Consider the following 25,836-nt stretch of genomic DNA (forward strand, 5'->3'; position numbering starts at 1 on the left):
AACTACAACTGACTTTCTATTTGGTACTGGGCTTGGTCTTCATGTGACATCATGTGACGCACATCATGATTTCGTAACGTCACGATGGCGAGCTATGATTAGTTGGGGAAGTCTGTCATGTCTTGCGGTCAGGTCATTATTATAATCCCAGATAAATGAAGTCCAAGTCTTTCTGGCCAAGCATTTCAGCTATCGTAGTTTACATTTATTAATCATAAATTGAGCTCCTTTTAAAAATTTCGCAGATTAATCAAGAAAAGTATTGTGTTCTTGTCCACATTTCGTGACATCTTGTCATGATGCTGAGAGTGCAGATAAGGGTGTAGCAAGACTTGAACTGCTGTTTTCACTTCCTTCTCGGTTTCTCAGAAAGAAATGTGTCAAGTTCTCTTTTTTTTTCCTTTATTCTTTCTCTAGGAGTGGAAATCACACTGCAATCTCAAAGCTTAGCAGTTTGTTATTCCTCGCCTCTCTCAAAGTTACTGACTTTTAGTGACACTCAGCTTCGTCTGCAACAGGTAGAGACATGCCTGGAGTTGCTGTCTTATTACGGGAAGGGGAGGAAAAAAAAGTCTGACTTCTGCTGGTAATGTGAAAGAATCCAAAATGGCGGCTGGGAGGAACTTCTTGATAGATGCCTTTTTAAAGGAGTATGCTGATTTGCCAATCAAGCAGCTGTGCAGCAGCTCAGGATTTGAGCTGTGCATACTTGGTCTACTCCTGGTGTTTCTCCACTGTTCAGAGCACAGTGAACCAATGCCTATTTTATTCCCTTCCCAACAGGATGGGAGGGTTTCGCCGCAGTTTTCACTCCTCCGCCGATCTGTTAGAGCAGCTCCCAAACAGGAAACTAAGGGTTTGATGATATGCTTGGCAGGAAGAGGCATCCTACAATTTGTGTGATGGGTCCATTTTTTCACTCTTCTACAGCAGAAAAAGCAACACTGAGGCAAAAATAAAGGTGCTAAAAGATAAAGATTTTTGGCTCTTCCAGCTTTTCCACCACATGTTTTTCAGAACGTGTGTGTTATACTGGGAAGGCAGGATGTTGTTAGTGGGAAAGCCCTGATTAGAATCAAGGCTAACGGCATCAGAGGACAAAGGCATGTATTGTGGGAAGAAATAGCACTTCCGCTTTTGAGGGAAAACACAGAGTTGCCTCCTCAGTTGCTTCTAAAAACAAGTTAATGTCAATAAAACAGAGCAGGGATTATGTAAAAAAAAGCTCATCTTTTGTGTTTGCTACCGTGGATTATGTCTATGTATGTGCATGCAGCTGCTATGCTGCTGTTGGGCACTCTGCATGTTTGCTTTACACTGAATCTGACGCTGACACAGTGTGTAGGGTGGCAGGCCTTGCTATACATTCTTCAGGCTCAGTTCCCACCCCCTCACATCCTTGGGTCTCTACATTCCTGCACAGCAGCGTCAACAAAGCTAGCCAACCCACTGTGAACTATGTCTGGGCTGTCAGGGGAGTGACGGGGTCGTTTCTGTTTGACCAGTCTTCTTTTGCGATGGCATTGACTTTTTAATGTGCCTTTTTAAAGGGTGTAAAACATCTTCTCTTAACACAAAAACTCACACAAACACAAAATGCTTTGCACTTTCACCTGTTGAGAGCTCTGGAAGACAACCAAGTTGGACTACATGAGAGGGGAAAAATCCACTGAAAAGTGAAACTAGTGCTCCTCCTTAAAGTGGCATTCCTTCTAATAAACGTCAGGGTGTCCTCTGATTGCAAAACAAACCCCAGATGCAGAGAAGTCCATGAGATGATGTTTCCTCAGATCACTTGTCTGTGACCTAATTAAGCCCTTTCCTCGTGTATTTATGGGCACAGTCACTATTTTCAAGTATATTAGTACAATATGGTGTGTATGTATTAAATTATTTCCCCATTAATGTCAAGAATGTTGATAAAGCAGCATATGCTTCAGGGCAGACTTTTGTCAAGTTTCCATTGGCTTCACCACAGGACTTCAGTGACCAGTAGGTGACATCTGAAGCCCCTCAAATTTAGAATTTTATTTAAAATCAATACTGATGTTTTTAGGAATTTAATAATAATAATAATAATAATGAGATTGGCACTGATGGCACAAGCAGAAGAAAGGGATCTGTCAGTCTTATTGCTTTCTCAAATCACTTTACATTTGTATTGCATTATGTTTTATTGGAACATTCATTAGGAGAATAACACCTTTGACTCTCCAACATAGATCATTGTAATCCTGAGGCATGCTACAAGTGAATTTACTGTTGCTATTCCATTCTTGTCTAAGATGGGATTATGTGAAAAATGGGTGTAACTTCACCAGCACATGGATCCCATCCTGACAGCTATCAGAAGAAGCTCAGTCACTTCGAGGCTGCAGAGTGCACTCAGCACGGCAGAGGGCTCCAGGATGACTCATTCGTCTTTATACAGACATCAGACAAGCGCTCATGTCTGCTCTGTGCTGCAGACGTACCCGGGGCAAGTGTACACTCATACTGTAAAAACACACACAGTGAGGAGCAGTGCTGAGAACCATTCTCTTAAAAGATCATTAGACTCAGGATAATACTCATGGCCTAGACTTAACAATAAACACATACTCGCCTCCAGCACAGAGTCCGTTGTTAAAGTGGAGTTTGGAGGTGGTAATTTTGGCTGCATGACTGGTCAGGAGAATGAAGAACTGGCTTGAATTGCTTACTCACAACACCAGCTCATAGTAGAATATATCATCGCTGTCTCTGTGGGAGATGACGGCAGAGGAGGAACCAATCATCATGTAGTTATTTGGTAATTTAACTATTAATCATCATTACGAACATAAGAGAGGCTGGATTTTTTTTTTTCTTTTTCAGTCTTATGGTTCTGGGCTTTTTAATTTCATTATTCCTGATACAAATAGGGCAAATTTCCACACTTAAAAAAATCTGAAATCGAGCGGGGGGGGGGGGGGGGGAGTAATTGGATTACTACCTGAAAAGTATTTCATCCTCTAACTAGGACTCAGCATGTTGAGTTATAAGCATGGGTTGAACGTATGCCTACAGGTGTGTATGCAGCATATTTTTGGGAGAAGGGGCAGCAGCTAAAGGAATGACCACCGGGTGGAGCCACCATGTTTGTCGTGGAGACAGGAAAGCATGTGGAGAGAGAGAGAGAGAGAGAGAGAGAAAGAGGGAGGGCGAGGAGGTGGTGAGCTAGTGAGTAAGGCTCCTTCCCAAATGGACTGTATCAGTGGCTGTGTGCCTTGAGCCGGCTGGCAGCTGATAGTTGTGCTGAGGAAATCAGGCAGTGTCTCTCTCCCTGTCAGGAGGAGCAGGACTCTTCCTTCTGTTACTTGACGTGTGGATGTTTTGAATCGCCAGAATTAAGTGGTAGAATCTGACAGGAGCCAGGGCTGGTGAGCCTGTTTGTGTACAACAAGGTAGAGTGAAGAAGTGGAGTTCTTCAGAAACCCAGAAAAGTAACACTTGGGAGATTTTCTTGTTCAGGTTAGCACCAAATCTTGATGATGCTTCTGTGTTTAGCTGATTAATTAATTGCAAGGCTGTTTTCTGTTGCTTGCTGTCATGTTGCTGTCATGTGGGACTTTGGTCAGGTTTCATTGAGTCTGTGCCTGCAGTTGCCCTTTGACAGTTTTGAGGGTAAAATCAATGAAGCTGGAAAAAATGCATGCTTTATAAATAAACTGCTGGGAGATGATTCATATATATGAATATTTATGTGTTTTAAATCTCCTGGCTGGCCTGTTGTGTTGACTGTATACCAGAGCTGGAGCCCCAAAACTGGGTAACAGAGTGATGTCAGCAGTGGTGAGTTTGTTGGTATGAATGAAGCCCTTTTGATGACGGATGTATGTAGAAGTTGGACTTAAACACCACATCATCAGGGGTCTGTATGGCGCACATGGGATAGGTCCATTCAACAAAATTGACAAGGATCAAGCTGGTAAAAGTAAAGGCGATTCCTTATCATCAGCCCATGTGTTTGGGCCTTGTTAAGGAATGAAGCTACTTGTCGACACAAAGAGAGAGCTGTGATCATCCCACCTCTCTTCTCACAGTTTCTGTGTTCTTCTGCCATTTGCTGTCCCACGCTTCCCTGGCTAAACACAGGGCTTCTTCTCCTGTTGTCTCTCCTCTGCCAGTCCCCCTTCACATTTCATACCAACAGGTCAGAATGAATGGATTTGGGCCTTTTTCTTCTTATTAATCCATAACTGGTGGTCCTTTTCAGTCCGGTGTGTGGATTCTGTTTCTTTGTGTGCTCTAGAGGAGGAGGTCAGAGATGAATGATTTTTTTTCTCCTTTTGGTGACCACATTCAAAACAGCCTTAGCTTTGTTGCCTTTGATCTGCTTTGTTATAGAATGTCTATTCGTGTGTGTGTGTGTGTGTGTGTGTGTGTGTGTGTGTGTGTGTGTGTGTGTGTGTGTGTGTGTGTGTGTGTGTGTGTGTGTGTGTGTGTGTGTGTGTGTGTGTGTGTGTGTGTGTGTGTGTGTGTGCTTTTAGATATAAATGAGAGAGGGTACCCGTGGGATTTGCTAAAGTAATGAGATTCAGTCTGAGATATGTGGATGAGATAGTCACATTTTAAATCACTTTCTGTTTAAGCAGACAACAGCAAGAATCAGAAAGCTTAGAGTTATTTATTAGACTAAAAATCAGCACCATAATCGATTGTGTGTGTCCTGTGCTGAATTAATTAAACCTTATCAAGAAGTGGACTGCTTCTTTTGACCATTTGTGCTCTTATTGGTATTGGCTAGGGGTCAATTGATTGGAGCCTACGTGGCTCTTGAGGCCAGTGGCCAGGTTTTAAAGGGAGGATTGTCAGTGTAAACATAAGGTCAAATGTTGAACAGCAGCAACAGAAACCTGATGGAATGGGGGGAGAGGAGCAGGTAGATGTTGACTCGAGAAAACTGATGTTCTCAGTTCAAATGAGATCGGCTGGAATAAGAAGGGAGTGCAAAGCCTAGATAGGAGTTGGTCAGACCAGAAGGATGGTGCATGAAGGAGAAAACCTGCAGACACAAACAACAACAAAACCTTGTGCAAAGAATGATTGCTGCTGACAGTGTCATTTGTTTACCTCCATCACTGTGTGCACTTCATCAAAATAAAAACAGTGGTCTGTGTGTCTTCGCATATTCCCTCACTCAGCAAATTGTAGGTGTAAATATATTCCTGACGTCTTCATCTGCTGCTGTAAAACACCAATACACATGTCTACTAAACTGTCATTTTACTATAAAGATCACTCAGCATTAGTTTCTTCCTTACATGCAATACGTACGTATGTCTAGTATCTGTGTTGCTGGAGCAGCCTGAGTAAGGAAATTACCTAGTTAATAATTTTTTTCTCTTGGTCCTTGTGTGCTTGGAGGAGCTCCCTAAATTGGGTCACATCAGCAGGGAGGGGGAGCTAAAAGATCTTACGAGCACTCGGAATTCTAATTTCCGTATTTTCCAAGGAGAGTTCTTCAGTGATCTGGGTGGAAATGAGACGTCTGCTTCTTTTGCCAGGATAGCAATCAGGATGAGTATTAGTGGCTTCTGCTGCCCTGGGAGAGTGATCTATAATTGGTATCTCTCTTGATGCCACCTCCCTGGTGCGCTCTGCTGACCCAGCCTTCACTAAAAAAAATGCTTCACCCATCTAGGAAGTCTGCACTCTTAGATTAAAAAAGTAAGGGTGCACCGAGACAAGGTATTATTCTTATACCTGATTTAGGGCTCAAATGAAGCTTTGGGGAAACTAAAAAAAAACTTCTTAAGCACTTTACCTAAAGTACAGAATGTATTTGACAAGAAGTGGGATGTACCAGTTCAGGAGTAAGTGCCATGATTATTCTTGCAGAGTGCATTGAGTGTTTCAAGTCATGCATTTGGGTTGAACTGCACCCAGGAGTAATGAGGGCCAGGCCACTGCAGGACAGAGCTCTGATTGTAATATGCCAGATTTAGCAAAAGAGCACTTATGTCAGTACCATTAACCAATTGCTTCACACTGTCATCTTTTTCAGCAAGGTATATAAATGGAACGCATTATCTTTGGTTTAAAATAAAATAAATTTAGTACTTTGTAATACTGACCTCTGAATAGAGGTGAACACACTTTGGGAGTGACAGTTTCGTAATGATGTGCTGGAAATGACAGTCAGATGGTGTTAGTGCTGTAAAATGAAACAAAAAGCAAGTTGCAAGAGTGCTGATCATTAGTTTATATGTGGGTGTGCAAGTCCATGTTACTTGTCCCTGGTCTCTCTGCATGACGGCACTATGTGCAAACACGCCCCCATGTGCGTTTGCATGTAATTCCCCTAGATGACTTATTTTTCACGCATTGCAATTCCGAAAGCAGTGAGATGTGGGCGTCATGTGTTTTACTTGTGAAACAGTCTGTGGAGCCTGTGGTCATCACAGGTTCGACCCTGCCCTTTTTGCATGTGAGAGAGTAAGAATTCAGACAGATGAGGAGGCGTGGTGTGCGTGGAAGGAAATGCCTAATTTATCCCTTTTCTATAATATTGTAATGCCAACAATAAAATATGGATAGTAGGTGGTTATCACAAAGTATCTTTTAATAAGACCATTTATTTTCATTGTTCCAAAAACAAATAGTCCCTTCATTCTTCCTCTACCCTCTCTGACTCTCTTTTTAACGTCCTGCCTATTTCTGATGACAGCCACATTTCATCGGCTGTGTCAGTGCAGAGGTTTGCTGAATGCGAGCCAAGCAGTGCTCCAAGCATTTTCTTAAGTTGATGAACTCCCTCTTCATCTGCTGGTTTCTGGGAAATTACACCCACTTGGTGCCCACCTCTGAAGCAAGCATGTTTAGGGCCTTTCCCTGCTGTGCTGTGGTTATGGTTATTTTGGGTGGAGCAAGGAAAGCATCGATGGTTTCAACCACGTTGCTCCGTGATTATGCGGATTCAGATGACATGTCGGGATGCAGTGTACGTTTTGATTGCAGGATCTGGGTGCCATCGTGCATCTGTCATATGGATTTTGCACAAACTATTTTTATGTGCTCTCAAAAGAGGAAAGTGTATAAACAGTTTCCTTCCTTAAAATTATTAGTTTGCTAATTTTTTCAGTTTTCTCCTTGGAGTGAAATTACAGTCCTGTATGCAGCTCTTCTCTAATGTCAGTCCTCCTCTAAGGCCTGGAGCAATGTGGCTGTTTCATATTGGGACCTGCTGTCCTGTGCTGTGTCCTGTTCATTTTTTTTAGGGTCTGCCAGGCCCCCTACTTGACATCGTGTTTCTAGAAAGACAATTGAATTTTCGTCTTTGAGATCATCCTCCCTGTTGTTATTTTTTTAGGCTGTTGAACACAAGCCCCTGCTCTGGATTTCATCATTGTGACACTAACTCATCCAGGCAATCAGGAGATAAGGTCATTAAATGCAAGGAGGGCCATATATTCTCAGACCTATCACCACTTTGTTTGTGTGTTAGGTGGTGCCTTCTTGTGCATCTGCGAGGAGGAATTGTGACCAGATTTTTAAAAAAATGCACATATATATTTGGGTTTGTCTTTGCTCAGTATCATCCTGTCAGCTCCCGCTTATAAACAAAATTTATTCAGACCCCACTGTGACTTTAAATAGCAGAATGCTCGGTATGTATATGTCCGGTATGCCAGAATTACTTAAGGTGTCGAGGTTTGATGTGTGAAAGGTCAGCTTCATGTGGACTCCCATTTTCCCCCAGCTGTCTGAAAGCAAAACAGGAAGACAGCATGGCATTGTTTTGGTGCTCCTTCAGTCTGCTCTAAAGCAGTCCCTGTTTTTTAACTTTCATCGTCTATCATCCCTGTGTTAAATATTATCAGAAATTCTGGGAAATGCCATAGTTATTTACCCCAATGTCTTTAGGTTTACTTGCTTCTTTTATTAAAATAAGCATCCTCAGTTATACAGATTTCTTTCTGCTGGTTATATATTTAAAGTTGGATTTTTTTCTTCTTCTTTTTTTGCTTTTTGTATGTTTGTGTCTCGTCATTTATGAGTGACGTGCTTAGGATAATTTCTGAATGTCAGTTGTATCCTTCGATTGCTTGCTTCTCTCTTTTTTTTTTTTAATATAAAACCATCATCATTCCACTAACACTTTTACATGTGGTTAGAGCTGGGCGATAGAACGATAACGATATGTATCGCGATATAACTTTTACTCGATAGAGAAATTAAGCTATCGCGATAGACCTCGCCGCTCTTGTCCTCAAAAAAAAAAAAAAAAAAAAAGGTCAGCCAATCCAAATTAAGTAGCGCAGAGCCGAACCAATCACAGCCGCAGCGTCACGTCGCGTGACTTGTTAGGTACAGCACAAGTGCCAAGCCGCACGTGTTTGTTTGGGAAGCAGCCAGCGGGTAATGGAGCCAGCGCATAATGGAGGACATGAGTGTGCCGACTAGAAAAATCAACCGAGCGTGACCGAAGAGAAAACAGATGATGGTTCCAATGCCGGAGAGATTGTCAAACGGAAGAGCCATAGAAGTTCCGTAGTGGGAAGGTATTTCGGCTATTTCAAGTCTGACAAAAAACAGAGTAGAGTGCACTGTAAATTGTGCCGAAAGCAAGTCTGGAAATACAATAAACTGGTGCATGCGTCACACTGTGCGCCACGTTATTGTTTCGGTGAAATGAATTTCTACAATACTGTTACTGTTAATTCTACTCTCTGCAGTGTTTAAATGCTTACAAATACACACAGTTACTGTCCCTCCACACATACGACTCGGTTCTGCTTCTATGCCCCAGCTTTGTTTACTTTTTCCCCACCGAGGCTTCTAGACTTCTGATTGGCCAACATTTCGGCACGGTTAGGAATCTAGCGCCACCTGCTGCTTTGGCATGTTCATAGCAGCGTTTTCCTTCATTTCTGCCTTTATGTGTGGACGGGATTATTTTTTAAAACGAAAACGGAAAATCTCAGTTTTCAAAAATACCCGTGTACGTGTGAACGTAGCCTCAGTCTCTGACTGGAAGCGCTAATTCGTCATTCGGCTTTTGTCAGACTAAAGTAACTGTTAAAACTGTTTGAAAAGCTCAGCTATACAACAAGGAGAGATTGAGAATTTCCTTTTAGTTCTCAGTTTATTTGATATTGACAAAAGTTAGTCAGTTTTGTCTGTTCTTCTGTAAAACAAACTAAGATTTATTTTTAGAATTAATATTTTGTTTCTAAGTGGAATTGACAATTTAGTCTGTTTCGTTTGTTCTATTTTGAAACTTAAACGCTTTAGTGGCTGCCTTTTGTGTAGTTTGCAATATTTGCCTTTATTTATCTGAAAAAGTCTCATGTTCCTTAAGTACATCTACCCTGTTGAACTTATTATGGGAAATAAATATTTAAATAAAAACAAGCTGCTGATATTTCACATTTTACTTGTGAGCAACGGCACATTTAAATCTTACAAATATAGTTATTTGGCTTATATCATGATAGATATCGTTATCGCCTGAAATGAAAAAAACATATCGTGATATGAAAAAATCTCATATCGCCCAGCCCTACATGTGGTACACTGTGTTACCCAGTCTCATTGAATCAAGAATTTTACCTCTACAGTTATGTTGAGTCCTCTGTCCTCAGCTTTCGTCTCTTTATATCTGTTACTTTGTTAACTGCTGAAGACTCACTGAGATCCATAGAGTCATCCAACCTTTGACCCCCTTTAACCTTTAAACTCTGCTGAGGAAATGAAACGAGGAGGTTACAGAACAGATCTTGTGCTGAGCCACTGCAGGAACTGGAGAAATGGCCTCGCATGCCAAATAATGTATCTTCTGTCTTTTTAATGCAAGTATTTAAAGGCAGCTGATTATCAAGCAACACTTTACAGCAGAGCAGACAGTTTTGGGCACACACCTTTTTCTTGGAAAAAATTTTAATTATGAGAGAAGCCACTGAAACAATTTGAATAGCAACGTCAACATCAATGTCTTATTTGTTTTATATTGAAATGTCATTATGTGTTGTTTCCCATCGGGAATCCACCTTACGAACAATGCAGATTAATGACATTTACTACTACTACTACACTTTGTGACTACTTCCCTTACTCCATACCATTAGTTTTTGTTATTTTACATGGTATAGCATACATTTTGTTTATCAAGTAAACCAGTTAATCAATACTTGTTTTTAGAAATTGACTATGTTAAATATATAAATTACACAAACACACAAGATGCAGCTAAGTCATTATTAGCATATTTTTAAAGTTATGCTTGGTCTTAATAGGGCTGCTGACAGAATAGCCTGATTGCTTTATTAAGAAACTGTCACTGATTTTTTTAAAGAGAAAATGTAAACTTTCTTGTTCAAATGTAAAGCAAATGAAACGCACTGTTTGGAGTGCTGCTGTGCTTACAGTGCTCTGTGTCCACGCATCTAGTTTTCGCTCAAGTGGACAAGCAGGCACGTTGTCCATCAAACAGGCTAATAATAACTAAGGTGTGAGTGACAGGAGGACTGTCAGCACTTTGATACCTGTCACATTTGTGCTTCTTATGCACTGATGCTCAGTGCTGATTGGCTGACCAGACATTTTTTTTAAAAAAATTGTAGTTCCACAATAGCTGATTTCCTGTTTGATCCGCATGTGACCGCTGCTGATTAGGTCACTCTGTTGGTGTAGGCGTTTTGAACTCTTTAGTGTTTGTAATGCAAAGGCTTATTTGAGCCATCACTAACACTTTAACAAAGAAGGACTTTCACTGTATTGTCTTACGACTTACGGTAGCCCCTGCAGTTGAAAATGTCTTCTCATAAATCACCGCTGGTTTTCATTGTTCCTCGTACCATCTTCCACATTCCTTGCTATGTGTGTAATCACTTTTTGGAATGTTGAAGAAATGCTTCAGGGACATTTATTTATAGAAAATGGCAGGGATTGTGCTACATAGTGGACGTGCACATGGTCATCTATGCATGCTGACAACTTGCCATTATTGTATTGTTTCTTTTCCTTGTGGAGGACTGATGCACATTCAGGGCACTTGTATTGTGTCTGTGCAGGCACGTCTGCATGGTATGCCTCTGTCTGCGTACAGCCTTATGTACACACTTGGATCATGACTTTGCTGTTACTTTAACCCTAGTGGATCATTACCAGCCCTCACACACTGGGACAGTATTTCACTGGTTATTCTAACCCTTCATCTTCTTTCTCTTGTGTCTCTAGTGCCGGACGACCTCACTCCAGAGGAGCAGCAGGAGCTGGAGAATATCCGCCGGCGTAAGCAAGAACTGCTGGAGGACATTCAGGTAATCCTAGAGGAGGATATGTAGGCAGCGTCAAAAGAGACTCTTTTAATGTTAGTAAGGAAATTGGATGTCGTTTTTATTGTTCATTTATTGAAAGTGTTAACATTTTAACATTTTCTTTTATCTGCCAGTTTAGTGTTTTATCTTTCAAGGATAGAAACTCCTTCAGCAGCATTCTTAACTCATGCTTGAAAACCTTGGTATTCAAACAGAGAGATTTGCGTTCACTCTGGGGAAATCAGGTGACAAGGAAGGCAAAAAACATCAACCATCCTGACCATGTGCTGTCATCTGAGTTCAGGAAGTTGTTTTCTGCTCGTCACTACCTTATACCCCGAGTGTAGAACAAATGGATCCTTCATTCCCTCAGTTATTAGATCATCAAACCTGAACAGGGTTTATTTTAGTTTCATTATTTTCTGGCGTTGTTCGTTTTTAGACTTGTCCTTTTTATTCTTTTTATTTATTTATTTTTATCCTGATTGTTTGTTGATCTGTGCTAACAGTGCAACAGTGTTTGTGACCACAGCTTAAAGACTGTATGTTGTGTGACTAGGTTGAGTGGGTAAGCTTCCCTTCTTGGGGATAAATAAAGTTATCTTAATCTCAATCTGACAAAAACGGCTCCACACACAGATAAAAGGTGATTATGTTCTTATGACTGCACGTTTGCAGGAAGCTAGTAGCATATCCCTCCTGATTTACAAGCAGAGCCAGGATTCAAAGCAGCTCTGCTGAATTTCCATAAAGTGGTTTATTTGATTCCTGTCCATGGCCCACGATGATGTTTGTTGGCTTCAAACTTGAGACCAGGGCATAGCTCGTGAATCTAGCTCTATCTGTAGGTCAGTCCTCTCACTCAGTAAGCAGCGATAATAAGCAAATAGCTCGCAACAAAGGTGAGAGACTGTCATGCCCTGAAATGAATTATGATGGTGTCCTGAATTCCCAGTGGGCAAATTGGCTTCTGCTGACCCCAGTGGATGTTTGAGGTGTGATCTGTCACCCTTTCTTTTATGAGCTTAGGCCACCATCACTGCCCTTCCCCCTCTATGGCTGCTGCCGCTGCCTCTATCCTGTCCTCGTCTCTTTCTCGGTGCTCTGCACACTGACCCCTCTCCTCCTCACTGGCTCCCACACTCTCCTCTGCTGGCCCCGCATGTGAAGGCCTCAGCACCACACCCACTCTACTTTCTGTATGAGCACAGCCTTTGTTTGTGCAGATAAGCATCTGAGGAATGCGTTGTGATTGCGCAGGCCTTGAATGGACAGATGTTGTCTTTGTGGTTTCACAGTTGGTAAGTTGGCATTGTGTACAAGAAATATTGCATTGTCACGCATGGTAAAGGAAGAGGCTTGATGATTACTGTTAGTAGGCAAACGAGATCTATATTTGACTTCTCTTATGCTACTGTCTGTTCTCCCATGCTTTGATCAAGCTGATCTCATCCTCTGCATCCTCTGCCTTTACTGTGCCAGTCTGGCACCAGCAGGTCTGGCAACTAAATCTGCCTCTGAGACCATTAATCGGTAAAATACCACACAAAATATAATCCTTTTCCATGCTTACTTACTCCATTTGTATTGAGGTTATCCCCTAATGTTTTCCGCCCAGTGAAATTCAGATTGAGAGGATTGTTTGGCTCAGACACATCCTAGCAGACTTTCTGTGAAATAGGAGCTGCTATCACTTTATAGTTTAAGGAGCATACACAGTGTTGCATGTGCAGCATTATCTGAAGAGGCCAAAAAGTGACTTTTCTCTCTTTGTTAAACTGTTTGCTCTGATGTGAGTATTTATGCAACAAAAGGCCACCTGACTTACAGACAGGGGGGGGTTGTAAATACAAATGCTTTGCATGTTATTTGCATCGGTTATCCCTTTCCACGCCTCTTCGAGGGAAGTTGATGGACATATGTTTAACCTGTTCCTGACTCCCAACAAGGCTAATATATATATTTTTTTCCTTTGCAGCGGCTGAAGAATGAGATAGCAGAAGTTACTAGTGAAATTGAGAACCTGGGTTCCACTGAGGAGAGGTAAGAGAACTGGAGTGACTTTCCTCCCCTGCAAACACATTTCTTTCTCTGTTGTGTCTAAGTTGCTTGCTTTCTATTAACTTAGCAAATGAAGCTGTCAATTATTCATGTTTGATGGCTAAGTTGGGCCTCCCATCTCACCAAATTGGCTATGCTTTTAAAGCCGTTTAAATGTTTCATCAGGCACACCCTCATGATGGGAGGCCTCATTGAATAATGCAGTGGGTGTTCGGGCAGAAGCAGACAATAGGTGGTCTCAGGGGAGGGAGTGCTTGGGTTTGGTCTACTCTAGTGGATAGGGATTCCATCAGCTGCTGGAAATCTCTGAAACGCTCTCTCAGTGGTACCTAAAACCCCATTAGGGGTGCTTATGATCAGATATTTCTGTGATCCATTGATTGGAGATGGTACATAGTAGTTAGTGTGTGTTATTGCTCTTCACATGAGTGCTGGACTTTTGCTGACAAAAGCCAAAGGAATGCTAGTGTGACTGAATCGGTGGGGAGAGATGGAAATGTAACCATGGTGACTGCGGACTCTAGGATTGCACTTTGACTCTGAAATTACTCAAAGCCTGAGAAACCACACATTCCCATATCCATGCTAACCTTTAACAACTGTGTCTGACCAACACCTTGTCATCACAGTTGAGACGGAGTATGGGAAAGCTCCTGACAGACCTTTTTAAAAAGAGACAGACACTGAGATAGGTGAATTGAGCAGTAAATTGAGTGTGTTTCAGTTTATCTAAAACTCTGAGCTTCAAATTCTTGTCACTGCTTCATATATACTAGATCTGAAAAATACTGCTTTAGTTGATTATTATTTATTGATCAAGCATTTTTCACCATTTTCTAATATAGGTGATAGAGCCTGACAGATACCGATATTAACTGATGTATAAATTCAATATATGTATTTTATTCTTTCAAACATACAAAACGTAGAGATTTCCTTAACATTTGATATGTGCAGCTCTGGGTCCTTATTAACATATTACAATGCAATTTAAATCTAATTTATTTTGTAGTCATGATTTACTCATTTAAGCTCTGCCTGATTCTCCTCAGATCAGTTGATTGTTGTTTTTGCATACAAGACTGTTGATTGATCAGTAAATAATTACCAAATAACTGATAATGAAGTAATATCTGTTATGTCCATCATTGTCATTGTGTCACCAGGTTATCATAGTATAACTATTCTGCATTATGTTCATGTTAGTATAAATAACAACACAAACTCTCTCTTTTAAAGGAAAAATATGCAGAGGAATAAACAGGTGGCCATGGGCCGTAAGAAGTTTAACATGGACCCCAAAAAGGTAGGTAAAAAAGATACCGTGGCTCAATTAGAAATATGATTTGTTTGTTGTGGTTTTCGTAATCAGGATATAACCTGGGGTTCACTTTCTTTCTCAGGGGATCCAGTTTCTGATTGAGAATGACTTACTGAAGAATACCAGCGACGACATTGCTCAGTTCCTCTACAAAGGAGAGGGCCTCAACAAAACAGCCATCGGCGATTATCTCGGAGAGAGGTCAGAAAGAAGATTTTATCCACTCTCTCTCTGTCTTCCATTCATGCTGGCCCATTAGTCAGCAACCATACACGTGGTTGATAAAAGTATCAAATAGAGAACACATAGTTTCCTTATTGCTGTATTTCCTCTTGGTCAAGCTCACGCCCATCCTTTCCCAAACACAGGTTATTGGTTCCACATTTAGACCTTCCTCTCAAGACAATGATCGTTACTCTAAAGCCAACATCTGTGCTTGATTATCTTACTCACAAGTAACTTGGTCAATAGACTCACAATTTTGGAATGTGTGTGTTTGAAAGCAATTAAAGATTTCACTCGAGTGAAGAGATCATCCGTGTTAGAGTGAACACATAATACAGGAAATATTGATGGGCTTAATGTACGGTATGCACTGCTCGGGGACTGTAGGGATGGCAGTGTTACAGGCAGGGTGTGGTCTGTAAGGCCATAGCGGGGACTGGAGTGCTGTTGACGTATGCTTTTTGGTTGTTATCAAGCTATCTGGTTCTGTAAGGAGGGGCTGTGGCAGCATGCTAGTCTTAAGACACGATTGGTCATTTGTCCACTTGAGATGGTGTTGAGTGGATATGACTCTGAGCTCTTTAAAGCCTTGCTGTGATCCCAGAGGGCAGATTGTTTTCTGTGAAGGGCATAAAGGTCGGGGATGATGTCATGCTCTAGTTTAGATAAGTGAAGAGGGCTGGGAAGTGTGTGTGGTCCGTTATGTGGGGTTTGCTGGGAGCATCCATTGTATCGTCACAACCTCTTGCTTATCAGATTAACACCCCCCCCCCCCCCCCCCCCCCCCCCCCCCCCCATTTAATGCTAAATTTTATCAAACGCATACTACCATTTTATTATTTTAAGACTTATTAGCAGAATATAATATGGACATTTTCACTGACAGGACAATTTACCCTTTTTTATCTACCTTAGAGATGATTTCAATATCAAAGTACTCCAAGCCTTTGTGGAGCTTCATGAGTTCACAGACCTCAACCTGGTTCAGGCGTTAAGGTAAGATATCCTCCTAACATCTGTTAGCCACCCGGCTGACTCCTCATACTGTTGCTTCCTTGCAGGTTTATGTAAATCACCTGCACTAACATCAGTTTTCACGAACAGCCTCATTTGCAGTTTGTAAGGATGCAGCTGCCAGTTTCAGTCTCGAGGAGGAAAAGAAAAGGAAATAAATAAATTCTTTGACACTTGAAGGAAGTCTGTTGCTCACTGCAGAGTTGTGTCCCTTGACAGACAGTTCCTATGGAGCTTTCGGTTGCCGGGAGAAGCCCAGAAGATCGACCGCATGATGGAAACCTTTGCTCAGCGCTACTGCCATTGCAACCCTGGTGTTTTCCAGTCTACAGGTATAGCCGTCGTGTCTTCTAGCCCAGCTTTTAGTGCTGTCATAAAAACAGAAATAACCATAAATGTTAGAGCAGTGAAACAGAACAAAATGACTTCACTTCATACTTTCTCCTAATAAAATATCTTAATACAGATTTAGATGTTAAACTTGGCCTGTTGAATAGATCATTATCTGCCAACGGAGTTGGTGAATGTAAATTTCCTCAAATGTCTTCTGTGTTACCCTGATTAAATGGAGTGGCTCTTATGTAGTACCTTTCTACTCTTCTTGAGCACTCAAAGCACTTTATGCAATGTGTCTCATTCATTCATACTTTCACTTATTTCTGCATATAAGGGCTTTCTATTTAACATTCACAGTATGATAAACAGGAGCAATTTGAGGTTCAGCATCATGCACAAGGATGCTTTGACGTGTGGACTAGAGCAGCCTGGGATCCAACCATCCATCTTTCAATAAGTAGACGATTTGCACTACTCCTGAGCCACAGCAACCCCAATTAATCAGTAGTATCTCTTTAAACTCATACCTTTTCATGTTGAGCTGCAATCCAGTGACAGGTCAATGGAAGTCATGTAAAAGCTGGATCATTTAGCAGACACAAAGTCTGTTGTGGTGAACTGTGTCAGGAAGTGTCTGGCTTTTGGGAAATAATGACACTAGCAGACAGACAACTCCATCCAGTATGGATGCTGGTGGATGTAAATAATGCACGGGACTGCCTTAACAGGTTTTTATAAAGTGCTGCTGTTTCAGCCATGTGCTTCGCCTCAATGTCTTTTAGCTTATGCATGTATACACACTCATACATTAGACAGCACATGCATACTTGGTTGCCCACATGCAGTCCTCCTCTCCTGCCCACTCTGCGCCCTAATGAAGCTACATCTGCCTTTTTCCTCCCAGTTTGACTGCAGTCCCCTAAGTGCAGTCCTTTCAGCTCGACTAATTTACATTCATATTTAAACGCAACATTAAACACCCACACCATTTTTATGGTAAACGGCAACCTTTCACTGCCTTTCGAACCTCACCCCCTCTCATAGTGCGATCCCACTTTTGTTTTGTTTGGGTTTTTTTTCTTACAGACACATGCTACATTCTGTCATTCGCCATCATCATGCTAAACACCAGCCTCCACAATCCAAATGTAAAGGACAAGCCGACCGTGGAACGGTTTATCTCCATGAACAGAGGCATAAACGATGGAGGTGACTTGCCTGAAGATCTGCTCAGGGTGGGTAGCCCTTCCCAAACTTTGTTCCCTGAAATCACCCTTCTTTCCTTAATCTCACACATTCTTTACTCTTTGTTTTAGAATTTGTATGAGAGCATCAAGAACGAGCCTTTCAAAATACCAGAAGACGACGGCAATGACCTCACACACACTTTCTTCAACCCGGACAGAGAGGGCTGGCTGCTAAAACTGGGTGAGTGTGTACACAGCTACACGAGAACATAGAGAGGCTATTTTCACCCTCATGACTGCTCCCATAGATGACTTTGTTGTGTCATTAAAGCTGCACATATTTTTGCATAACCCGATAACCAGTGTCTCCCCCGAGGTAAATCGCCTCTGAGTGCGTGCCTGTGGGTGTGTGTTAAAGGTTACTGTGAACACACGCGAATGGCTAGAGACACGTCTCCCCGCTTTAATGTATTATAAATGTGGTCTTGAGATCAGACCACCACATGTGGAGATCTTTGAATTATTTACGATGATGCATATGGACACGCCTGACATGCACACAAATACTGCGTTTCAAAACTTGTAAATCAAGTCAACACACACACACACACACACACACACACACACACACACACACACACACACACACACACACACACACACACACACAAAACACACTCTGAAGTTCAGACATTTTCAGGAAGCTGTTCTCATTTTCTGTGCATTTTATAACTGAATTTGATATTTGAGATGTGTAGATTGGGACAATCTGAAAATGTTAGTGACATTTCTATGGCCTTTTTGTCCCTCATGTGTAAATCAACTGTATAGTTTGACATAAGCAAAGGCATAACCTGTATCATTAGAAATGTTTACAGGATGGTAACGAACCTTTCAGTGGTCACATTCAAATCACTCCTGGATGCCAATTCTTCATCTTCTGTTTCCTCTGACATATCTCTCTCTGTTGTATAAATTCACAAAAGAATGCATGAATGTATAGAGTGAAGACCTTCAGTCACTGTGAATCTTTACAACAGACTGTACTAAGGGAGTCAGAAATCATCTCTTTCCAATTACTCCTAAATGGCAGATTTGAGTAAAATAATCAGGGTGGAAGGTCAAAAAATTACCTGATATAATAAGGTGAGAACCCAGTGAGGGATATATTTCATGTAGTGCTTCACAGTAGCTTTCTTAAGTCCACATAGACTAGATCGCCCTCTTGTGGATTGGCTTGATATCAGCAGATGGGAAAGTTTGCTGATGGCGAAAGCTGTGAAGCAGTGCATTGAAGCCTCACTGCGACCAGATTAAAAGGACTGTGGTGGTATATTTCTTTATCATTTAATTTGATTATTTTTGTTTTCTTTTCCTCTTCGTTTGTTTGTTTGTTCCCATGATTTTGGCTGTTGTCTTTCCTCAGGAGGTATGTACACCTGCTCTTCCCCAACGCTAGTCCGTCTCTCAGCTCTCAGGTGCTTTCGGTGGCCTGCCATGCTTTCGTTCTCTTCCTCGTTTATTACATTCATACAGAGTTATTTTGTGTGTAGATTTTTTTTTTTTTTTTTTTTTTTTTTGTCTCCCCATTGACTCATTTGAACTTCAGATGTTTGTTTGTCTGTTCAGTCTCTCATGGAGCTGGTGGTTTTGTCCATGCTCTTTTATCTTTGTCGGGCAGTCGCCAGGTGCATTTGTCACCCTGTGGACTCGACTCGGGGAGCTACTGCTTTGTGACCACACTACTGAGCAATTTGGCCTTTTTTTTTTTCTCTCTTTGCACTGTGGTGGTCACTCTCTTTGATCTCCCGTTTTTTGGAAGCTGCATTATACCTTTTTTCCATACAGCGAGCGCAACAAAGGACTTAGCTTTGAAAAATTGATCATGAACCAGTGTACACATTAGAAGCTGTTGTTTGCTCTCTGATTGAATGGAAAGGGAATACTGCACCTTTTCATCAATGCAGCTTTCCTTATCTCCTTGTATAATTCCTACACGTGGATCTGAAGGTTAACGTTGTGGCTCAGGTTGGTGTGGTGCTGGCCTGGCCTGGACCAAGCTGTGGGAAGATGGCATGGACAGAGGAGTGTGCTGAAAGGAGCCAGACGTTGTTTTAATGATAAATTTATATATTGGTGTTAGTGGTGCATGTTTTCTTTAAATTACAAAAAAGGGGGTAACTAAATTCAACTCGGGGTTTGTTAATCATCAATTGCTAATTGACCAGAATGAGAAAAATCATCCTCAAATAAACAACCACCTCTTAACCTCCTCTCGTCCAGCCTCTCACAGTCCCATCTTGCATGGGTGACTCACTCCACTCAGCCCCACTCGGGCCTTGCACCGTCCACACACCTCTCTGCAACAATCTGCTGGGACGTCCCGCCTCGTCCCAGACATTCTTGCACAGGAGGCAGTGAACTCTTTATTTTTCTCAGAGTGACAGGAACTGACACGGCCATCAGACCAATCGCTACTTTTAGCCAACCCAATCAACTTTTAAGCCCGTCAGCTGTGTGATTCTGCCATCGCGTCTGTGGTCTCTGTCGGTCTGCTTTTGTCTTTTTTTCTTTTTTTTTTTCTTTTTTTTTGCTGTTGCAACATGCTGACGAGTCAAGGTGCGGCGAAGAGCCCTATATCTCCATTTCCGTGTGCCAGTTCAGGCGTGTCGACAGTTTCTGTAGCTACTAAACGTAGACTGAAGTGTTGTGCCTGTCATGATGTCTGTAATATGATGGGATATCATATACAGCGTGTCTGCTGCTATATGATAATACAAGTGTGTTCTACATGTCAATAGAAACATCTTCAAACCCTTGCTTTTGGTAAATGGGTTTCAAAATGCAGCTTTTTACTAACATTGGTGGTGGGAAAACCTAGTCTAGACTTGGCTTAGTAGGCTTATGACTGTCATCGTTAGAAGGACCCCTCCCCAATAACTAAATACTGTTTCTATATAGATGCAAAATTGCTTAACTAAGCCCAAACAGGATATTTAAGATTGAAATGCCTGTGGAGAGACTAAGCATAACTTCAGGCACTGAGCTTCCTGCCTCTCTCTTCGTTGGCATCCTATCCTCCCAGAGTGTGGCTGCCATCTGGTACTGCGATCATGTTTCCCCTCACAGGAAGCAGGGTGACAAAGGGGGTAAGAGTTCAGCTAGAGATCAACAAGAGCAGAGTCAAGTAATGAGCCCCTGCTGCACTTTAAAATGAAGAAGAGAACTTAATCCACAGTCCCTCCTCACTTTCTATGTTCAGCCCTTATATATGGATTTTGCAGCTTTTTAACTGTTGCCCAGTAACATACGTGGTTCATCAAGCTTAGTGAATGCAGAGCATATAGATCTGTATGCTCCCTATTGATTCTGGCTCTCTAGCCCTCTGAGTAAAATGGTGTTGAGCCAAGAGAGGAGATGCCAGTTTTTTCAGTCATGTCAAAATATGATTGAAAAGTAGCAAACAGCTTTCAACTCAATCCCCAGATGTAAACTCTGGGTAGTTTTTATATGCATTTATCACCTATAAGGAGTTTCTTTATCATATGAACAGTATATCAGACTGGAAAATAGCAATCAGGCCCATAAATCAACAAATACAAGCAAAATGATAAAATAGTTATTATAGCTACAAGTGGTGTGGTGATGGGGAGCACATGGCATGGACGTGGATTGTGGGGTTCCTTAGGTAAAGGGAGTCCTCTGGAGCCGTCATCTGTCTGTCTGCTCATACATCTGTCTGCCTGTCTGCTGCTTGATACGGTGCTTTGGTGCTCGTTTCTCTTTCCATATCGCTTTCTCTTGCTGAGCATTTCTGATGCTTGCTGTGTGCTCAACAGGGGGACGAGTTAAAACTTGGAAGAGGAGGTGGTTCATTCTCACAGACAACTGTCTGTACTACTTCGAGTACACCACAGTGAGTACAGTTGTTTTTCTGTTAGAGTACCCTCCTTTGCTGTTGTTGCTCCTTCGTGCAGTGCTCTCATTTTATATTTGTGCAGGACAAAGAGCCAAGAGGAATCATCCCACTGGAGAACCTGAGTATCAAGGAGGTGGAGGACAAGAAGCCTGTACGTACAGCTCCCTCTAGTGGTTCATCTGTGGATTACCCACAGTTAGAGACTCAAAATAGCATTTTTAATCAACAGTTATTTTTAAAATAGTTATTTTTGTGGCATTGTCATTTCTAACTTAAATCATCATCACTTCTGTAGAACTGCTTTGAGCTTTTCATACCTGACAGCAAGGACCAGGTGATAAAGGCATGCAAAACTGAGGCTGACGGACGGGTCGTGGAGGGCAACCACACCTTCTACCGCATCTCAGCCCCCACAGCTGAGGAGAAAGAAGATTGGATGAAAAGCATCAAGTAATTTATATGTTTTTAATTACTTTACCTCTTTTGAGGTAGCTTAATTTCAGTGATGGCAGTGAATGTCACCACATGTCAAAACATGAGTTTTTGACTCTTTCTCCCATTAAAGTCAACATTTGATCTCCTGAATGATACATTTTGACAGCTCAGTTTATATAAATAAAGGTTTAGGGTTTTTCCAAGAGTAGTCCTAGTAAGCTGTATAGGCAGAAAACACCCTCACTAACTTCTGATTGAAACTCATTTGTTCTGGAGTCTGCAGTCCTTAAATGTGACAGAAACTGCTCTCTTCAGAAAATAGAAATAAGGGTTTAACACCCAGAGGTGTTAAAGAGTGGAAGAGTGACCCAACCACAGAGTGAGAACAAATCAGTTTTTACCTTTCAGTTGTAAGGTGCCCTGAAATGTACAAAAACACTATTGGTGGATTCAGTGGCGGTCCTAGCCTGTTTGGCTGTAATTAAAATCTGTAACATAATGTATTGTTTGTTACTATTTTTACCAATTCTTCTTGGAGCAACTGTAACCCACATTATTTCCTTAGGGATTAAAAAAGTATTATTCTGATTGTTTCAGGATACATAACCCGCCATTATCCAATGACACATCTGCTTACCTGTATCTTTCGTTTCTCCTCCTCTTGGTTTTAATTTTGCAAATTTAAAAAAAAAAAATTTTCCGATGCCCGTGATGCCGCCCCGGGCAACCGCCCGTGTCGCCCATATCAAAAACCGCTACTGGGTGGATTATTTTCTGCTGATATCTGTGAAAGCCATGCAAAGCAATGAAACGACTTTTAAAGCTGCTAAATCTGAACATATTTGTGTAAAATCTTTGTCCGTTTTTCACATTTCTTTTAATTCTCCCAAAATATTTTGTTTTCAGAGGCACATATTTTTCTAAACAGATTTTGATTTCTTGTCCTCGCTCTTTCAAAAGTACAGAACAGTATATTGAGTCTGATTATGCTGACTAGCTCCTAAATGAATGAATTAAACAGAAGAAGAATTTTGCCTTCCAAATGACTTTAATTAGACTCATCCTAAGAATGTTTTTTTTCCAGACAAAAAAGAGAAAAATTTGACCTTCTTGCACAGCTGAGCCGTGTCTAACATTAGTGTTTTATGAGTGCGTCAGTTTGCACATTTTATGAAATTTTGCTGACATTTTTCTCTGCTTCTGCACCCACAGAGCTGCCATCAGCAGGGACCCCTTTTACGAGATGCTGGCAGCCAGGAAGAAGAAGGTGTCATCCATGAAGAGACATTAGGGGCACTCGGCTCTCCGGACGTTGCATTTGACAGAATAAGGGGCGCGGGGTCTGTTGGCCCTTCCTGGGCCATTGCAGAGGTCATGACCAAGGTCTGCCTCTGACCTCCCCAAGGCTTTTCTCTAGGATACACAACAGGTCTGACTTTTGGACTCTGCAGGCCAGAAAACAAAAAACAGGAAAGCATGCTGGGTTTTTAGATAAGAGTCTGGGCTGAGCGCCTCCTCTAACCTCCTGTCTGAATGTGTTGCTTTCTCTCTCAGCTTTTATATGTGCTCTGTCTATGAGACCGGAAGGGAGTGTTACTGTGCAACTCAGAGTCCCTTTTGAAGACACGTTAAAACAACACAGTTCTCATATACACTGCATACATACGCAACATCACAACAAGCATACTTTCATGGAGTCCTCCCCCGTTGCACACATTGTTTTAACTCAGCAGGTCTGACCGAGTGTGGCACCCCAACCAGAATATTCCTCACTGTGTGGAAGAAAAGCAAAGATCTTTTCTGACGTGCTTTAATATGTTTTGGTAATACGTGTCTATTTTTACAGCTTTTACTGTCAAGTCCTCTCGAGCCTTTTGTTGTTTGCTTTTGTAGAATAAAATGTTCAGATAGAAGCTGTAAAGGGGCTGCTATGAGAGGGAGGGAGGGTTATAATTTGCCAACTGTTAGTGATTTTTTTTCTTTTTTTAATAGAAAAAAGAAAACAAACTTTTTTTTTTTTTTTTTTAAAAGGAGAAAAAAAAGTTGCCACTCAGGAGATTGCTACCATGTTCAGAGACTTTACAGGGTGGGTTGACTTGGATCATGTAAACAACTCAAGAGATGCATTCAAAGGCACGACGGAGGCCCGGGCTGAGCTGTGTTTGTATGTGAAACTGCAGAGAAGGCGTCTGCTTGTCTGGGAGGGGATGCATCCCGGGGATTATGGGCCTGTCTATCGCTTTGGGCTTTTGAGGTCTGAGGATTTGGGGGGGGGGGAGAAGCAAAAAGTCGGCCCATTTTTTCCCCCCTCGTTGTCTCATTTCGACTCTAAAACCAAATCATTATATTCCTGTATCATGCAAAAGTCATTAAAATGTCAGAAAACTTACTTTACTGCTGCACAGTGCCTGGTGCCCTAGATGAAATGTGATGAGAAATGCTGCTGGTTAGCAAAAGTAATTTAGATATATATTTTTCTTCCTTTGTTCCACTCATCCCACCTGTCACGCTTCTTTAGAGGTTTGCTTTTACTGTTATAATTAAACAACATTTTCAGCACAGCCTCATTCATTGTTATGTTTAAGACACACTGTAGTTTATGAATATTGCTTTAAAGGAGCAGAAATAAAAGTTTGTATTATAGAAACAGTCCGATCCTTGTCTTAGTCCCTGTCTCAGGATCCAGTGTGCCAGGTGAAACAATACTGAAGAATGTACTGTGGTGAACCAAAATATATATATATATATATATGGAGAGAGAGAGGGCAGAATGGCTGATTAGCGAGGCACCAAAAAAGCAAAAACTAGTTTTGAGGGTACAGTTAAACAAATAGGGTCTGATTTGTACACCAAGCCATCGTCTCGACTGCTCCACAGTTGTCTCTCATCTCATCTGTGCCTGCTGTCCCTAATCCCACCCCCAGCCGTCCTGTTTCCTGGTCTCCTCCTCTCCTCTCTGCTCTTCCCAGCGCACTACTCCTAGAGGATTAAGCAAAAATGCAAAACAATCATAATTCTAGACAGTATTGGTTTATTTATCAAAGTTGTACATATTTAAATGTATAGTGGGTATTGTGTTTCTAATTTTGTTTATTTGTTTTGCCATTTTCCTTTGGCACTCTGTTAGAATGACTGAGTTAAGGTTTCTATCAATGCCATTTAACCAAGCTGTAATAAAGACCGAATTGTCACAATGCTGACTGTTGTATTCTGTTTCGTTTAAATAGAGCACTGAAGCGTATCATAGTTTTAACATGACACCACCAGGTGGCAGTATGTGATAAGGATCACTGGCCATTGTGCTGCAAAGACAGGCGCGCTATTTTTTTCCGTTGCAAATGGTTTATTGTGCACTTTTATGCTGCTAATTAATGCACTTTCCCCAAATCGATGCCTAAATCAAATTATGGTTTAAATGTTGCCAGTCAGCCACATATATGGCTGTGACTATAACTTCCACTTGAGGGCAGCCTTGAATTTGAATCATGCCCTCTGTGTCCTGAACGAACACACAAGTCCCAAAGAACATTTGCCCTTATAAAATCCACCCTCCCCTTCTGTTACTGTTTAAAACCAGGCCTTATTTACCCTTATAACATTTCATATCTTTTCACGGGCTTGATTTCAACGTATTTATGGCAGAAATGTCAGGACAGCAGGGAAAGGTCGATATTCACAAGTGAATATGTATCATATTAAATGATGCCTGGAAAGGCAAATCAATAGAAATGACTTTCTCAATGGAGCAGGCATGCAGGAACCAGCAGGATGTAACTGTTGGGATGCAGTGCAAAGGGAGAACATCTGGGGTCACAAAGGCTAAGATGCAGCTGGATTTGTGTTCCATTTTGATGCCGTGTGTCATAGTGTCATGGGAAAGAACTGGCTGAAAAGTGATTGTTTCTTATTATTAATGACTTTGTAAAGCAGTAAATGATAGGAAGCAAAAAAAAGTCACAATCCTGCTGCTTCTGTGGGGGGAAAAAACACCATCTTTGATGAATGGTCTGCATATTTCTTCCCTATTCTTTCCATCATGTTCAGCAGTCCATGTGT

At 41.5% G+C, this 25,836-nt stretch overlaps 1 protein-coding gene across 4 annotated transcripts in view; it reads left to right on the forward strand.

The window, feature by feature from the left end:
- cyth1a (cytohesin 1a) overlaps positions 1-24,974 on the forward strand; it is a 41,342-nt gene extending 16,368 nt beyond the window's left edge. For 2 of the 4 annotated variants that reach the window (XM_004559430.6, XM_004559429.6), the window contains exons 2-13: positions 11,203-11,285; positions 13,261-13,325; positions 14,583-14,649; positions 14,747-14,865; positions 15,805-15,885; positions 16,123-16,235; positions 17,326-17,474; positions 17,556-17,668; positions 21,264-21,342; positions 21,428-21,496; positions 21,641-21,795; positions 22,993-24,974. In XM_004559430.6, coding sequence (XP_004559487.1) covers positions 11,203-11,285; positions 13,261-13,325; positions 14,583-14,649; positions 14,747-14,865; positions 15,805-15,885; positions 16,123-16,235; positions 17,326-17,474; positions 17,556-17,668; positions 21,264-21,342; positions 21,428-21,496; positions 21,641-21,795; positions 22,993-23,071 — 1,172 coding nt within the window. In that variant the 3' untranslated portion in view covers positions 23,072-24,974. Of the gene's footprint in view, positions 1-3,256; positions 3,493-11,202; positions 11,286-13,260; positions 13,326-14,582; positions 14,650-14,746; positions 14,866-15,804; positions 15,886-16,122; positions 16,236-17,325; positions 17,475-17,555; positions 17,669-21,263; positions 21,343-21,427; positions 21,497-21,640; positions 21,796-22,992 lie in introns of those variants that run through there. The other 2 variants (XM_076883216.1, XM_004559428.5) reach the window with 2 other exon arrangements.
- Positions 24,975-25,836: the final 862 nt, after the last annotated feature.

The sequence above is a fragment of the Maylandia zebra genome, linkage group LG4 (assembly GCF_041146795.1).
Source record: "Maylandia zebra isolate NMK-2024a linkage group LG4, Mzebra_GT3a, whole genome shotgun sequence".
Taxonomy (NCBI): Eukaryota; Metazoa; Chordata; class Actinopteri; order Cichliformes; family Cichlidae; genus Maylandia; species Maylandia zebra.